The sequence below is a fragment of the Cavia porcellus genome, unplaced genomic scaffold (assembly GCF_034190915.1).
Source record: "Cavia porcellus strain 051 isolate PalLab524CR breed Dunkin Hartley unplaced genomic scaffold, mCavPor4.1 scaffold_14, whole genome shotgun sequence".
In the NCBI taxonomy this organism is placed as follows: Eukaryota; Metazoa; Chordata; class Mammalia; order Rodentia; family Caviidae; genus Cavia; species Cavia porcellus.
In genome coordinates, this window is record NW_026947497.1 from 51,444,994 (window position 1) to 51,462,008 (window position 17,015).

Sequence of the window (17,015 nt, forward strand, 5' to 3'; positions counted from 1 at the left end):
CCCTCAAATACAGTATTCTCAGTCTCTTTCATCTTAGCCATTCTGGGCCTGGCTCTTGTGATGGCTTTATTTTGTATTTCTCTAAAGACTCATGTTGAGAGGTTTTTGTTTTTTTTCCTCCTCTAGTTTGAACCCAGGTTTTGTGCATGTTAGGTAAAAGCTCTAGCCCTGAGTTACATCCCTTACTTAAGAAGTTTTTCATGTGTTGAATGGCTGTTCATGTTATCTTCTTTGGTGAAGCATTAGTTCATATCTTTTACCTATTAAAAAATTTGATTGTCTGTCTCTTTAGTTGTTAACATTCTTGTTGTTGTTTTGTTTTTGTCTTTTTCCTTTTTATCGGTACTGGGGATCGAACTCATGACTGCCTGCTTGCAAGGCAGGCGCTTATGCCGCTGAGCTAAATCCCCAGCCCCGTTAACATTCTTTATATATTGTGAATATCCGTTCTTTGTTAAACATACTTTGCAAATACTTTTCTCCCAGTGTATTGTTCTTTTCTTAGATCCTCTTAAAAAACTAGGACTTTTAACCTTAAGTCCCTTTTGTTAAAATTTGTGTTCATACTTTGTACTTCAGGTGTCCTGTTTAAGAAATCTTTCCTAGGGCCAGGGATTTATTTAGCTCAGTGGTATGAGTTTGATCCCCAGTCTCCAAAAAAACAAAAACAAAAGAAATCTTTCCTTATCCTGGTATCTTAAAATTTTCTCATGTTTTCCTTCTTGAAACTTAACAGTTTTCACTATTAAATTTAGATCTGAGATGCATTTAACTTAATTTTTCTGGTGTGAGGGTTAAATTCATTGATTCATTTTTTAACCAGTTGAATTGCCTTGGACATTTGTTATAATTATTGATTTATTTATAAAATACTTAACCTATAAAAAATACTTGATCAGATCTACTTCTGAAATTTCTTCTGCTGCTCCACATGTCAGTTCTAGTAATACCACCGTGTGTGCCTTCCTTTGGGCACCTTTATGATAACTTTTGAAATCATGTACATGTTATTAATCCCAACTTTGTGCTTTACTGTAATTTTGTTTCTCTTCTGTGTCTTTGTATATAAGTTCAAAATCAGCTTGTTGCTAAGATTTGATTGGAATTGCACTAACTGAAGTGACACATCAATTTTGGAAAAATTACACTTTCACTAACACTGAGCTACCCAAATCATGACCTTGGTAATCTGTCTCTTCTGTCAAAGGTTTTAGAATTTCCTTTTGAAACATTAAATTCTCTTAGATAATTTTTTTTGTGTACAGGTCAGACACATCCTTTTAAAATCTTATTCCTAATCAGTTTTTTTGATGATAATAACAGGGCTTTATCACTTTAGCTTAGAAGCGTACCTGTGAAACAGATTAATCAGGGTCATCCGTGTTACTTTCTGTGGACTTGGGAGGAAAGATGTCGGACTGCAGTACACGGCTGGCTCTGATACATCCACACATCCTTTAGATGGGTCACACACACCAGGTCCTCATCTCTTGATACCTTTATTAAGAAATTATACGTGTATGTGAAGTTTTGCTTTTCATTTCTTGGAAATGCGTTCTTTTAACATCCAGTATCATGAATACACCTTAGTTAAGTGACCTGAATTTTTGTTTGGGTCCTGTCTTACAGAGGTGTGGCTCCCATGCTCACCTGTCTTACGGTGTAGGCCGGATTTTAAGGAGGCTGATAGCTAGATTTTGATATCACGTGTTACGCCTTTAATGAGTATCAGATGTTGGTTACCATTCTTGAAGTGAATTCAGGTTCTTACTGGTTTAGGACCAGTGTGGAACATTCATTAATCAGTCCTCCATTTTTTTCCTTCATAAGTCGCATAGATGTGTTTGGTTATTTAGTGATGCCATCAGTTTACCTCTTCAGTGTGTTGACATGAGAGCCACGTGCCTCTTTGGGTTCAGCTGGTAGTTAGCCAGCTCTGCTGCAGCGTTGCAGGCCCTGAGCAGCCGAGGATTTTAGGGGGAGGTGTGTGTCCACAGGCAGAGGGCGGGTCTGTTGCGGGCCTGACTTTCCAGCAGACCCAGTCAGCTGCAGCGCCGTTGAAGTCCGTGCTCAGCAGAGACCTGCCAGCTTGTTGTGTGGAGTAAGGGCGGCAGAGCGCTGGCCTGGGCTGAGCTATTCCATGGCGGCCGCCTCACAGGCACGCGCGCGCGTGCGTGCGCACCGCCCTGGAGTGTGGCCCTCACACCGCTGCCCTTGGGTGGGTTCGGTTGTAGCAAGAGAGAACTCACTGCCGGCTGTCTTCCCCTAAATCCAACGAGATCAGAGCTAAACAAGGGCAACAGCGGCCCCTCCTAGCTGCCCCGTGCTGTGCGGGTTAAACTGATGCCGCCTACCGGGAGCCCTCAGGCCAGGTGTGCACATCGGCATCTTCTTGATGCGGAGCAACTAGTTCTTAGCACAGATTGGGAAATTTTCACTACACATTTGCTTTTCGAGCACATCTCAGCATTTGACCTTGAAGGCTCACACGAGAACAGACATTGCAGATTTCTCCTCTTGCCCTTGACTTACAAGAGAGTAGATAATGAATTAATAGAATTGATAGAGCGTCTGTCAGGCAACTGCTGAGGTCATGAGGCTGGAATGTGGAGAGCGCCCATGCCGCACGCGTGACACACTGCTGCAGCAGCGCGTGGGTCCGCGGAGCAGGAAGTGAGGCTCCCGGAGGAATGTGGGCCCGGACCCCAGACCCCGGCGGGGCGTTGGGGCGTTGGGGCGTTGGGAGTGTGGGGCACTGTGGAGAAGGCGGGCGGGCCGGGGGGCGGGGCCGGCACCACAGAGAGCGCGGAGGGTGCGCAGGTCAGAGCCACGTCTGTGGGACGCCGCGCTGCGCCGTGGCCGTGACCGTGGCCGTGACCGTGACCGTGGCCGTGCGTCCAGAGTGTTGAGTGCTCGGAACTACTGGGGCGGCCGGGGGGGGGGGGCAGTCGGCCACCGGCCTCCTCGTGCGGGGTCTGAGAGGGAAGGTCAAGTCAATGCAAGAACTGCTCAGGGCGGCGGGGCGCGCTGAACAGTGATTGTTAGGAATTCCTAGTGAGCCTGGAGGGAAATTTAGAGATGCTTAAGTTTGTAGTTTTCCAGACAGTGTACTTGTAAAGTATTCCGTCTTAAAGTCTTTTCTTTAGGAACATTCTTGGGGTGTGTATGTTTTAAGTAGCTGTTAAATTTTGATTTTAAAAAAACTAGTCGAGTGAAGCCAGAATGTTTAACAATTTTAATGGCAAACTTTTCAGCTCAGTTTCCTTTTGTAATTGGGTTAAAATTATTCATAAATTTGAAAAATGAAATTTATGGTATCATCAGCAATTTGCTAGTTTTAGTTTTATTTTTCTTAATTTAATTGCTCTTGTCCTAACTAATGACAGTGGTATGTGAATAGTTTTCTTTTAAGTCCTAAGTAAATAAATTGATTTTGGTTTGGGAGCATCAGTCTAGTTACTTAGATTTTTAGGAAGGAAAACGTAATTTCGTGACTGTCATTTATCAGATGCAGGTATGAGGAAGGCATCTCAGAGTATGAACCCTCCATGAGTCTGTAAGTTAGGGGGGCCAACTGGAGTAATCTCCGTTCACCGTGAGTGCTCTTACGGTGTCTAGTGAAGGGGCCTTCCCGTGCTGGGAAGTTGTGTTCCGTGGGACAGTTGATGTTACGGAGCTTGGGGGCGAGATTAGGGACAGAAGCCAGGAGCCCAGTCACACTGAACAGGAGCTCTGTGAGCTCGGGGGGTGGGGTGGGGGATACCCTGGCCATGCCACACTTACAGCCTGCACTTCAGACCTGTGGGCATTGACGGAAACGGAGACCATGTTCTGGAACATTGTACGTCCTGAGTGAACCTTGACCTGGAAGGCAAATTTAGTAGTATTAATTTTTCTTTGTTTTATATTAAAAGATTGATTAATCCTTTTTGGTGTGCATATTTTTGGTACTACTGAGTCATACTATTTGTCCCTGTAAAAAATACCTAATTTATTTTACTTCAGTTTTAAGTGTTTTAACTGATCTCAACCTTAGGAATTATTTTGCAATTCTAAACTCAAATATTTTGCATAAAAGTAACAAAAAATGTAATGGGCATGAAAATCTGGGATGTGTTGTTTTTGTTGAGAAGATTTAGCTCAGCAGCATAAGCACCTGCCTTGCAAGCAGGTGGTTGGGAGTTCGATCCCCGGTACGGGGGGGGGGGGGGGAATTGAGCCTCCTTAGTTAATCATGCTAACGGGGCGCATAAGAATCTGGGGATAATCTGCTTTGCTATGTTGCAAGTGATCTTTTCATTATTCATTTCCCTAATTTTTTTGAGATAACTACTTATGAACTTGAAGACTATAAAAACACATACACCACAAGTTTTCTTCCCACCATGCCTCTTCCAATTTTGTGACCTCTTGTTTGGCTTGTATCTACTACGGAAAGGCCCACAGGTATTTAAGTATCCAGGCTAAATCTCACTGATAGCTAGCTGTTACCTGCTGCTCTCTTGCTGTTGAAAGCTCTCTGGCTTGCTGGCTAGCTGGTTCTCTCTCTTTTTCACTGTTTTTCGCTGTCTGTGTGTGTGTGTGTGTGTGTGTTACATGTTGCCACACACAGGAGTGGAAGTGCTAAGACACTGAGATACATTTTCAAGAATATTTTAGTCTGAAATTAAAAAAGAAGCTGTATCTTTAAAGACTAACGCATCTTGACGTTTAGCTTTAGTTCATTCAGTGAGTGCCATTTGAGAGAAGCAGATGTCTTTCTCCTTGCAGTTCTGGCAGTAGCTGCCTGCGCAGTGGTCTGCAGAGACTTGACCCTCATATCGGACTGCCCAGCTCACCCTAAGCTCTTGCTGGTCCTCCTGTAATTCTGCTGAGTTCGAGTTCTTTTCTGAATCACTAATGCTGATTTGTCTCTTTTGCTCACCAGCCCACACTGAGCCTGCCATTGCGAATCCAGCACTCTGTCAAACTCCTTTCTCAGCTTGTCTTCTGGTCATAGCTGGGCGTGCACTTCTCTCCTGTTGGGTGCAGACCACTTCAGAATAGGGTACTTTGTGAGTTTTTTTTTTTTTTTTTGTGAACTGTATTGATTACAAAATTTATGGTGGTATTGTTGAGTCCATGTTATAGTATGATATGTCCAGTGGAAATTTGAAGAGGATGGTAGAGAAATAACATAATGTAAAAAAGAAAGTGTCTCTGTGTGGTTAAACATGTGTTAAATGTGGTTAAACATGGACCAAGAAAAGAGTGAGGTTAATGCAAAGTGAAAGAAAAATGTAGTCATAATGGACTCTTTAGAATACTTGTTTAAATTATTCGTTAATGGGAATGGTAGTGTACATTCTGTTTCTAGTACTCAGGAGGCTAAAGCAGGAGGCACTTGAGTTTCAAGACAGCCAGAACTATGTAATGGAGACCGCTGTCAAACACCAATAACAAAAGCAACAAGAAAATATTTGTCATATTTGTTTGCTTTCTCATCGTCTTTTCCTGCTTGTTTCACCTACAGCCTATTACTTCATTGCTAAATGACTGCAACAGAGGGATACTTTTCAGGGTTTATCAGTGGTAGGGTTCAGCCAGGCTGCTCTCCACTTAGCTCTTCCTGTGTCCTCAAAGTCTGTCTTTTGTTCAAAATAGAGTTGCTGTTTTTGTTACTCAAGGCTTAAACTTTGCCAAAAAAACCCAAAGCTGATAATACAATCACTTTTGTGATTGTTTCTCTGGGAAGACTTGTTTTTACTGTGGTTATAGACAGTGTCACTTGTACATTTGTTAGGATGTGTGCTTATGTGTAACCCATGACTTAGTTGTGTTAGTTGCAGTCCCTGTGTTGGGCATCCAAGCCACTGCCTATGTCTAGCACTTTCCTAAATTCCAAATAGAGATTTGACTTCTGTACCTCAAGAGCTTGCTGGCTTATGTATTATAGAAACTTGCAGTAAGTGGAATCCTCTGTGATTGGCTTGTTGCTGTTAGTGCAGTGTCTTCAGGGTTCACCTGTGTTGGTAAGTGGGTCAGTTCTGCAGTGTTTTGAGAACTGAATTGGTCCACTGTGGCCTGTGTGTCCCCCCGTGGCTTCTATTGATCTGTCACAGACTCTCAAGTGGTTTCCTTGTGCTGTGGCTATTGTGAGTATTGTTGTAGTGAACATTTGCTTACAGACGTTTTGTTTGTGTTCCTGTTTTCAGTTCTTAATATTTACCTGAGAGAGGAGTTGCTGGCCCTATTGTTGGTAATTCTGTGTAAAACTGTGCCCCACAGTGGCTGCACCATCGAATGTGCTCCCTGAAGTGTGCAGGTCCAGGGTGCTTCATATCCTTTCTTCCCTTTCTTTTTTTTTTTTTTGGTCTTTTTCATTTTTATCGGTACCAGGGATCGAACTCACGACTGCCTGCTTGCAAGGCAGGCGCTTATGCCGCTGAGCTAAATCCCCAGCCCCCCTTTCTTCCCTTTCTTTGATCCCTCCTGCCCAGCCTTTATGAACAGTTACAGTCCTGCTAACATTTCATTCATTCTTTTTTTTTTTTAATCGGTACTGGGGATCGAACTCACGACTGCCTGCTTGCAAGGCAGGTGCTTATGCCGTTGAGCTAAATCCTCAGCCCATTTCATTCATTCTTAGTTTCAAGTGGGAGCTGGGATGCTGCTGTGGTTTTGATTTGCTTTATCCTAAGGACTAAGGATATTGAGCAAATTTTCATGTGCATTTTGGCCATCTTCTTTGGAGAGCTGTCATTTAAGGCTCCCCCCCCCTTTTTTTTTGGCAGTGCTGGAATTGGAAGCCAGGGATTCTTGCATGCTAGCAAGCCTTTACTCTTAAACTACGCTCTCAGCCTCTTTTGCCACTCTGAAATTGAGTTGTCATTTTGTTGTTCAGTTTAGGAATTCTTTTAGAGTCTAGCTAGAAAGTCTATTAGGTGATTTTCAAATATTTTTTCCTGTCCTATGGGTTGTCAGTTTCTTTCTTTCTTTCTTTTTTTTTTGTCTTTTTCATTTTTATCGGTACCGGGGATTGAACTCATGACCGCCTGCTAGCAAGGCAGCTTATGCCGCTGAGCTAAATCCCCAGCACTGGGTTGTCAGTTTCTTGATAATGTCCTTTGATGTAGTTTTAGTTTTGGTGGAACCTAATTTGTCCATTTTTTCCCTTTTGCTATGTATCTAAGAACCCATTGCCAAATCCAAGATCATGAAGATTTGCCTGTTTTTTTTTTTCTCCTAGAGTTTTATGGTTTTGCTTTATGTTTAGTTAATGATCCATTTTGAGTTAATTTTGTCTATGATGTGAAGGGGATGGAGGATTCAGCTTCATCCTTCCCTGGAGGAAACTGAGACATTGCTGCACCATTTGTTGCTAAGAGATTTTTGTGGCAGTGAGCAGACTTGGTGCCTGTCAGAAGTTGCTGGACTGTGGACACCCAGGTTTATTTCTGGACTCGAGGTTTCATTCTTTCAGCCTACATGTTTACCTTTATGCCATAGCACACTGCTTTGATTGCTGTAGCTTGGTAGTAATTATTAAAGTGCAGAAGTGTGTCCTTTGACTTTAAAATTGCCTTGGCTGGTTAGGACCCCTTGAAATTCCGTATGAATGTGAGGATAGGATTTTCCACTGCTGTTAAGAAATCTGTTGAAACTTTGATAGTGACTGTGTTAATTCTGTATGTCACTATGTAGTCCATTATAAAACAGTAACAAGGATGCTGCATTTGGTAGGAGGAATTTTCCTACCAGTGTTACCAAGAAATGGAATATAATCCCAGACTTAGGGATAAACTCAAATTTTTCTTAAAACCTAAAGGATTTCAGGATGTTTCTAAGCTACTCGAGATTTTTTTTAATTGCCTAGTTTTAAAAAATTCCTTAATTCATTATTTTAGAAACTTAAGTGACACCAACTTTCATTGCTGTTAATAATGCCCAGTGATGTTATTTTAATTTGATGAAATGCCTCTGGTCTTATAGAAAGTCCCTTGGTTCCCTTAATTTGGGGAGGGAAACATTTTGGTTCTGTGTATATAACTGGTCAGCAACTTCCACCATGACAGCATGTTACATACTTTAGTGGTTTTCTGCATGAGTATGTGTAATTTTGGTTTTGATTCCTCCTTACTGCATATCCATAATGTTAAGGGTTTTTGTATTGTATAAGCAGCTTACTTATACTAATGTCTTCAAAGATTCTACGCTTATTTATCAGAAATGGATTTTTCAGTTTATTTGTGTGGAATTACCTTTATGTATGTATTGTGTGAAGTAACTGGCAGAAGCACAAGTGTTCCTTGACTTGATAAATCTCTGGCTGGCACTTTCCCTTGCTTAGCCTGCCCTGCCTTCCAGTAACTCCAAGTGTCAGCTGAGTAGATCAACTCTGCCTCCGCAGGGAGTGCTGTAGCCCTGTCTTTGCTGAGACCGGGCTGTGTGCATTTGTGGGCGACGCGTTGGCTTCAGTGCACACTTCCTTTCTGTGTTCTGTAAACACAGACTTTTTCCTTGTTGGTGTTTGGCTCCCCCTTCAGTGTACCCGAAAGGTCAGTCTGCTGGGGAGCCCGTGGTTTCCCGTCTCTGTCTTTGCAGTGGCCCAGAGACCTGGAGTCATTCATGGCTCTCAAAGGTGCCTTAGCTGCTACCAACGCTAGCTTCTCAGGAGACTCCCATGGGAATTTTTGTGACTAGCTCATCTTAAAGGAAGTAAACGTTTCATCCCCCAAATGATAGTGTTAACACAACTTGGAGCACAGTTTCTTGACTGTGAAATTCTTTTAAACTAAAGTAAAGGCAGTTGGTAAGAGAATTTACAGCCTAAACTAGGGAGTCGGTATAATAATTAGGCATAAAATAAACAACTACTGTATATAGTTGCTTTATACAAACTTTGCCACCTTTTTTTGCCAAGATTTGTAAACAACTGTTCTCTAGAATGTTTTTATTTTGCTTCAAGTATTATAGAATCATGTATGCATTCATAAACACATTTTTTCCATTTAAAAAGGTACCCATTTAATTATAATATTTATAATTGTCTAGATTTGTGATTTAATGGGAAAAAAACTTCTCACAGTCTCACAATCATAAGTTTTTACCTCCCTTTTTTTTGGGTACCCAGTTTTTTTTGGAGTTCAGGATCTTGCACTTGCTAGGCAGGCGCTTATGCTGCTGAGCTAAATCCCTGGCCCCATACGTTTTCACATTTATTAATTATTTTGTGGGGATTAAACCCAGGACCTCATGCTTGTTGACTGTGTGCTGTGTGTTGGAGTGCACCCTCTGCCCCATGCATGGTTTTTTAGATTTTAATATTATTTATTAATAAACCTTAAATATATAATGTGTAGTTTTAAGGAGTCATGTGACAGAATTAAATGATGATGGTAGTGTGACTTCTGCACAGATAATCTTTATTTTAAGGACCTGCCTGTTTAGGGAATGCTGGGACCTATCATCCGGGTGTGCTGTGCAGACCTATGACCCACTGCTCAGACTTCCACCTGCTCTTTTTTGTATAGTTCACGGAGCCTCGTTGTCTTTTTTTTTTTGGGAGGGGGATACATCTTGTTTATATAGTACTGTAAATTTTGCTGATTGAACTGAGCAGTACATTACTATAACTTTATGTTCTGTTATAAATTATGTATATTTTACTAATACATTTGAGGTTATTTTTATTTCTAATAAATTTTTATTTGTTTACTAAAGCAGATGTTTGTGGCTTTATGTCTACATTCCTTGTGTGGAGTTAGTACATAGTTCGTGCCTGTAACACGATTCTGTTTCTTGGCACCAGTGTCCAAAATAAATGTACGTCTTGCCAAGTGTAGCGTTCTTTCTAGTTCTTAAGTGTTACAATAGACTAAGGTGATGTGCAGAATCAACCCCAGTGCCTTTTTCATCCCTTCCCTTCCCCTCCTCTCCACTTCACCCGTCCATCCTTTGATCCCTTTCCTATTAAAGAACTCTGCTTCCTGTTCTCTTTTATTTTGCTCTTTATTTATATTTTGCATATCTTATATAAGAGAAACAAACCATGAGGCACTTAACTTTGTGTCCAATTTATTTTACTTAACTTTATGTTGTCAAGATGTATCCAGTTTCCTATAAATGACTCAAGTTTATCTTTCTTTGTGGCAGAATAGTACTCCGTTGTGTACCAATACCATATTCTCTTACCATTCATCTGTTGGTGGACATAAAGGCTGCTTCCAAGATTTAATTGTTAGGAATTTTGCTGCTATACACATGGGTTTGTAATATATCATGTAATAATCTTCACTGTAAAAAACTAAATTGTAACAGACTCAAAAACTAGAAACAAATTTTTAGGTAAATCAAAGAGTTAAGGAATTTTAGTGGTTTAATTGTATTTAAAAAAGATACTTATCTATTTATTGTGCTGGGAATTAAACTAAGAGCCTTGGGCATGCAAGGAAAGAACTCTGCCACTGAGCCATATCCCCAGCCCTACAGAAGGATATTTAAAAGTTCAGGTCATTTTAATTTCACAAGGAGCAGTGTGACCTACAAGGTATTTGTTTTTTTTTTTGGAAGAATTTTTCTAGTTTAGAAATGTATTCTAGTATTTGTTTGTATGATCATATATGTGTGAATCAATATATGTTTTTTTTTTTCTGGTGGTAGTAGGGACTGTGCTTTCACACTGAGCTACATCCCCCATCCTTTTTATTTTTTAAAATAAGATCTCACTAGAAACCCAAGCTGGGCTGGAACTTGTGAGTCTTTTGCTTCAGTCTCCCAGGGTGCTGGGATTACAGGGGTGTGCCACCACACCAAGTTGAATATATGAATATTTCAAAAGGACTTTTCAAATGTGTTACTCATTTCTTGTTTTGATTTTCATGGAAATACTTTTTGAACAGGAAAAGATATAGTTGATAAATATAGTTGGTCAACTTACAAATAAAATCTAGCATAGAAAGTGGTGAGCATTCCTTATTAATGAACATACATGATAGAATGAGAGTTGGTTTTCCTGTTTTATTTCTCTAATGTGACTTTTTGTCATAATTTCATTTCTGATATGTGAAACATTATATAATACCATGCCAACAGAGTTCTAGAAGTGACAGGAATTCCCATAGAAATTGCTCAGTAAAATAGTTCTTTGGGAGAATTTTTTTCTTTTAAAGATAAGTTTATTAAAAATATTTACTAAAATGCATACATAAAACACATTAAAATAGAAATTAGCAACACAGTTGTTTTTCTCCAAGTTTAAAAAAAAACTAAACTAAACCAAACCTGTCACTTCCTTCCTGGGTGCCAAAGTTGAATTCGCGGCTTTGTGAAGGAGTGGGGGACAGAGGGGTCACCCAGGTGCCACCTGGGCGGGTTTAGGGTGGAGGTTACCTCCTGCGCAGCTCTGCCAGGAAGAAGGAAGGGCAGCTTTACAGCACACATTGCTGGGGTCCTTTCCTAGTTTAGTAAGCACTGTTTTCAGGTGCCTTTGCCCTGAAATGTTTAGAAAAAGCTGATTTGAAATTTAAAATATATGGGCCAGGGATAGCTGCCAGCCTGGCAAGCTCAAGGTTGTAAATTCAACCCGTGGTTAAAACACACACACACACACACACACACACACACACACACACACACACACACACACTTTTTAGGCGAAAGAAACACTTAGCCTGAGCAAAAGTGAGTTAGTGAAGAGAATTACTTTTGTTTTACATTTGGGACATTTTTACAGTTTATCTTTGGGGCATTCCCATCACTGTTGGAGTGTTCTAAAACTTGTAATCAACTTGAAAATACTATGCCGGAATTTTTCAGAGAAGTATACAACTGAGACAAGAATTTGAATATTTCCTTATCATTTTATGTTAGCAATGACTAAAGATCACTGTCTTTCTCCAGTGTATACCTTTTGTAATTTTAAAATAGTTATGTTTCTCTGGAGGATTGAGTTAAATTCACATTTCTTACATCTCTGAGGTTGTCCTCAACCAATTTTTTTCCCCTTTGTAGTTTCGGCAAGCGTTCTGCAGGGAGCTTCAGGCGGGGCTGTGAGTGCATTGTTCTAGAGCCTTCTGAAATGATTGTGGTAAGTTATTTCTGTAAAGACTCTCCCTTTCCTGAAAGTTTTTATGAAATAACAGTGCTTTCACAAAGTGTTTATAGCAGCCTATTGTATTTTTATAAGATGAAGCATACATGCATTAGACCTGTTTCCTAGCCTTTCATTCTGAATTTGAGTTTCTAGTTGTGCAGTCATTTCTAGGGCTCAGCTAAGTGTGGACAGTAGAATGTTGAAAAGCATGAGAACTTCAGTGCTTGGTTCTTAACTTTGAAACTGAATCACGATAATGCCATTTAATTGAAATTTAGAGGATCTTTGAATTGTGGGATTGCAGTTCTCTTAATGTATATTGGAAATAGTATTTTTGAATTAGTTGAAGTGAATCACAGTGGTATGTATTCAAGCAATAATATAAGGATATCACTTGAGTTGCTTTATGCAGTTGAAGGAACCTGGAGTACTGAGTTGATTAATGTGCTGTTATGTTTATATTTCAGTTGAGATTTTAAAATACATGAGTACAGATTATATCTAACACCATAATAGACATTATTTCTAGTAAAACTTAAAAAAAAATCTTTCCTATGTCTTCCTTGCTCAACAGACATGGTTTTAAGACATGGTAATATGCACCCTGTTTTTAAAAAGTCAGTGACAGAATTAAGATGTGGGGCTCACTGTCCCGATGCTGATCGATGTTGTTGTCCTCTCTGCTCCTCACCCAGCACCCTTCTGGGCAGGAGCGTAATGGAGATGACTGAGGAATGTTTTTGTTCACATTCGAGAAAGTCTTTGGTGAACAATCCTGATTATTTTCAGAGAAGATTTGGGGTTTCCCCAGTGATGCAGGAGAGGAATTTTGTTAGAAATAAGAGCTTCCTCATCAAAGCTACTGAAAAGTTTCTGTAAAATTTGACAACATTTATTCTTAAATGAAAAAGTAGGATGGTGATGAGTAAAGATTTAGTATTGGGGGGAAATGTGGGCAGATAAATAGTTTTCCAAAGTTTTCTAAAGCATTCTAGGCATTGTTCTCTGTTAATGCCATTTTTTGAATTATCCGATGGATTTTTGATTTTCAAAATTCTTTTAGTACTTAATGTTTGTTGATACTCCACAAACTGCAGGGTTTCCCTTGTTGAGTATAGCTTTAGAGGCTAAGCCTGCCTCCCTGTGAATAGTCTCAATTCGGTATTGATTTATGATCAGAATAACCTGTTGCAACTTTTGTTTTTATTAATCCAGTCATCCAGAGTTTCTAGGAATTTTTTTAAGCAATGCTATAACAAAAAGAAAACTAAAGACATACACAATGAAAATAGGAAGATATTTTTATTTTCTTAGAGCCATTCTGTTGGCAGTCCTGATTGACTCATTTGGGATTTCTTTAAAACATTTTCAGCTCGTGTGTGTGTGCACATGTTCACACATGTGCTTTTTTTTTTTTTTTTTTTTTTGTCTTTTTCCTTTTTATCGGTACCAGGGATCGAACTCACGACTGCCTGCTTGCAAGGCAGGCACTTATGCCACTGAGCTAAACCTCCAGCCCCAACACACATGTGCTTTAAAGATACCTGCACGCACATGGAGTAGCTGCTTTCACATGTGTGGTAATGTGTCCTGTGAGATCTTTCCCTGATAAATCAGTGCAGAGACTGCTGAAAACATCCTTCCCTTTTGAAATTACAGGAAATTCAAGAGTTCCCCATATTGTCCTAAGTGGAACCGAAAATGCCTCTTGGTAAAAACCAAGTTACTCAAAACAAGTCTGTTTTAGAGGCGTTCAGACACTTGATGTGTGTCCAGGTAGCTTGTGTGTCTGCAAAGTGAATGTGTGGACTCCCTTGAAGTTTCTTTCCGCGTCTGATACTTCTGTGGAATTTTATGTTTGGAAAATGAAGTGTCTTGAAAATTGTGTTTCAGGTGGACTATATGGATGAAAATGAAGAATATTTTCAGCGTCAAGCCTCTCATAGACAGTCTCGAAGAAGATTTAGAAAAATCAACCAAAAAGGTGAAAGACAAACAATTATTGACACTGTGGATCCTTATCCTATGGGCAAACCACCCTTGCCTAGAGGCTATCATACGGTAAGTTAAACAGATGTAATATTTTTATTTTTGGAAGTTTGATTGAAAGACATTTAATGTTTTCATTTTTGATGACTAATTTTCTATGATATAAAAAGTACAGATTTTTGATGAAAGTTCATGATATGAATAGTTTTTAGAAAGCATTGAAATAAGATGTCAAAGACTATTTAGCTCTTTTATTTCTTAAAATATTCTCTGAAGACCAGCTTTGGGATAAGCATATACAATTACTGTTGGCACATTTTTAGTTGTCTTACCTTAATCCAAAATTTTGGCTTCCTCTTACGATCCCTCCCCTCAGTCATACAGGGCATGTAAAACACTAGCTTTGTAAAAATTATGCACTATTTTTCATAGCATTGTGAGAGTCTCAGAGTCCAAAGTGCAGTCAGTTGAGATGAAAAGTTGAAAGTGATTTCCCCTGATCCCTGCTATGGGGAACTAATCCAGCACCTCACACTGAGCTGCACCCTCAACTTTTAGCATTTTACTTTATTTTTTATGTTTCTGAGACAGTCTCACCGAGTTGCTAAGTTACCCAGGCGGGTCTTGAACTTGCTGTCTTCCTGATACAGTTGCCTGAGTGCTGAGATTGCTGGTGTGAGCCATGTGGGTCAGCTCTGAAGGGGAGATTTCTGACTAGTGTAAAGACACTGTGAAATACTTCTCACTGATTTAAAGCTCCTCTTACGTGCTGTAATCTGCTTTATTGCCATTTATTTAATGAAGATTTAATAAATTTCTTATGTTTGAAGAAACCAAGACATAGATTAATGAAGTGTTCATAAATTCAATAAAGAGCCTTATTTTCCTCCTTCTTTGTTTTAAACAAAGGAATAATACTGTGTGAGATCAGCTGTCTTACACATTGCGTGATACAATAAAATAAATACATGGTGCAGTGAAAGTAGGTCATTGATAACCTACTTTACACTTCAGTTTTTTCCTTTTCTTCCTGGAAATAAATGTAAATGCAGAAAGCATTGAAAATATCTGCAGACTTAAACGTTACTCAGTGGTTAGTTAACTTTATTTTCATGTCCATTCTTCATATATTCTTTTTCCTAAAGAGCTCTTTGTGTGTAAATATTAAATGTGTTCAGACCACAGCAGACCTGACTGCTTCTTGTGCTCTCCACGCACTGTCTTAATTTAACATGACTTTCAGAGCTGAATCATCTCATTGAGCTCATTTGGAAAGGGTTGCTCTTTACTTGCCACAAAGACAGCTTTGTTGGTCTCTTCAACTTGGTATTTAAAGAAAGAGAAACCCATGAAAGGTTTTTTGTTACCACTGTCCATTAAAGAAGGTATATTTTTAGTGTTAATTTAGCATCGTGGAAGAAGAAGGAAATGTTTATTAAAAGAATTTTTCATATTAATAGTGCAAATAGCTTATAATATTTTGGCCTATATTAATATCTTCTACTTTGGAATTATTTTTCTTCATTAGTTACAAACTGAGGTAGAGGGAGTATGTATTACTTCATATTCAGTGTTGAAGTTGATTGGTTCCATTTCATACTCATATTCATCACACTTTAGCTGGGAGAGTTGTTTTCGAACTCCCCCATCTATCCCTCCCACTATGGACCACTTGATTTGCTTTCCCTGTGTGCTTCCCTTTTCTTGGTGTTTTAAAAAATGAATAGTGAGGGGCTGGGGATTTAGCTCAGTGGCATAAGTACCTGCCTTGCAAGCAGGCAGTCGTGAGTTTGATCCCTGGTACCGATAAAAAGGAAAAAGACCAAAAAAAAAAAAAAAGAATAGTGTTTTGTATTGCTGCAGGATTTTTTTTACTAATGGGCTTTGACAGTGTATTACCTGATCAACAGGACTTTTAGGGATAATTTAATGCTAGGATGGAGACTTTTTTTTTTTTTTTTTTGCTTTTTCCTTTTTATTGGTACCGGGGATCGAACTCACGACTGCCCGCTTGCCAGGCAGGTACTTATGCTGCTGAGCTAAATCCTCAGCTGGATGAAAACTCTTAACTTGATTACTCATGGATTATATACTAGTGTCCTGGTATGTGATATGTTGGTATTAATTTCACCTAATGAGTTAAGATTGGTGGCAATATTATTGTAATTGAAAGTTTTAATAGTTTTTTTTGAAGGTACAAATCTTGTATATATCTTATTATTTTACCTCAATGCATAATTTTATTTTGCAAGTTTGATACCATATAATAAAAAAATTAAATGAAAATTATTCACCATTAGCCTTAAATCATTTTTTAAAATTCTTAGCAGAAATGTTTCTCTTTCAGAAATTGGATAATAGGTTGAGGCTGAGGGTAGGAAGTTCATTTAAAAGAGTGCATGTACATACTCAGCAGGTGACTTAAAGTGATTGCAAGTGCATGGCTAGTAGAACTTAAGAGAACAGGATTCATGTGGCCAATGCCGTGTGGTCATTCTTAACCTGATTTTAACATTGCCTTCATTTCGGCAGTGATAATGTAATATAGCATGTCTGGTAACGTTCATCTTTTCCTTTCCTCTTTTTATGGCACTCATTTCATGTGGCTCAAAGGAATGCACTAAATCTCAGGTATTGTAATTTATGTGTGGTCTCCTGGCACTAACCTAAGTTTGTGTGTTTGCATTGTGACTAATGAGCGTATAATATATGATGTGTCTTGCTTCTTGTTCTTTTGTATTCTGCTTTCATTCAGTGAGATGTAAAACTTTGAGTGGTTTAGCAGAGCATGGCTTAGTTGTTGTGTAGTGTTTATTACACTGCACACCGTCACTCCTTTTTCATCCCCTACTCCTCCCATTCCTCCTGCGCTTCCAACTGTGGTCCCCTTTCCATCTGTCAAAGCACTAGTTCCATTTTTTTCTTCAATTCTTTTTAAAAAAATCTCATTTTT

At 39.3% G+C, this 17,015-nt stretch overlaps 1 protein-coding gene across 10 annotated transcripts in view; it reads left to right on the top strand.

The window, feature by feature from the left end:
- Rapgef2 (Rap guanine nucleotide exchange factor 2) overlaps nucleotides 1-17,015 on the top strand; it is a 224,964-nt gene that overhangs the window by 107,461 nt on the left and 100,488 nt on the right. For 8 of the 10 annotated variants that reach the window (XM_063260907.1, XM_063260909.1, XM_063260911.1 and 5 more), the window contains 3 exons: nucleotides 11,992-12,067; nucleotides 13,967-14,134; nucleotides 16,676-16,693. In XM_063260907.1, coding sequence (XP_063116977.1) covers nucleotides 11,992-12,067; nucleotides 13,967-14,134; nucleotides 16,676-16,693 — 262 coding nt within the window. The remainder of the gene's footprint in view (nucleotides 1-11,991; nucleotides 12,068-13,966; nucleotides 14,135-16,675; nucleotides 16,694-17,015) is intronic. The other 2 variants (XM_063260908.1, XM_063260912.1) reach the window with 1 other exon arrangement.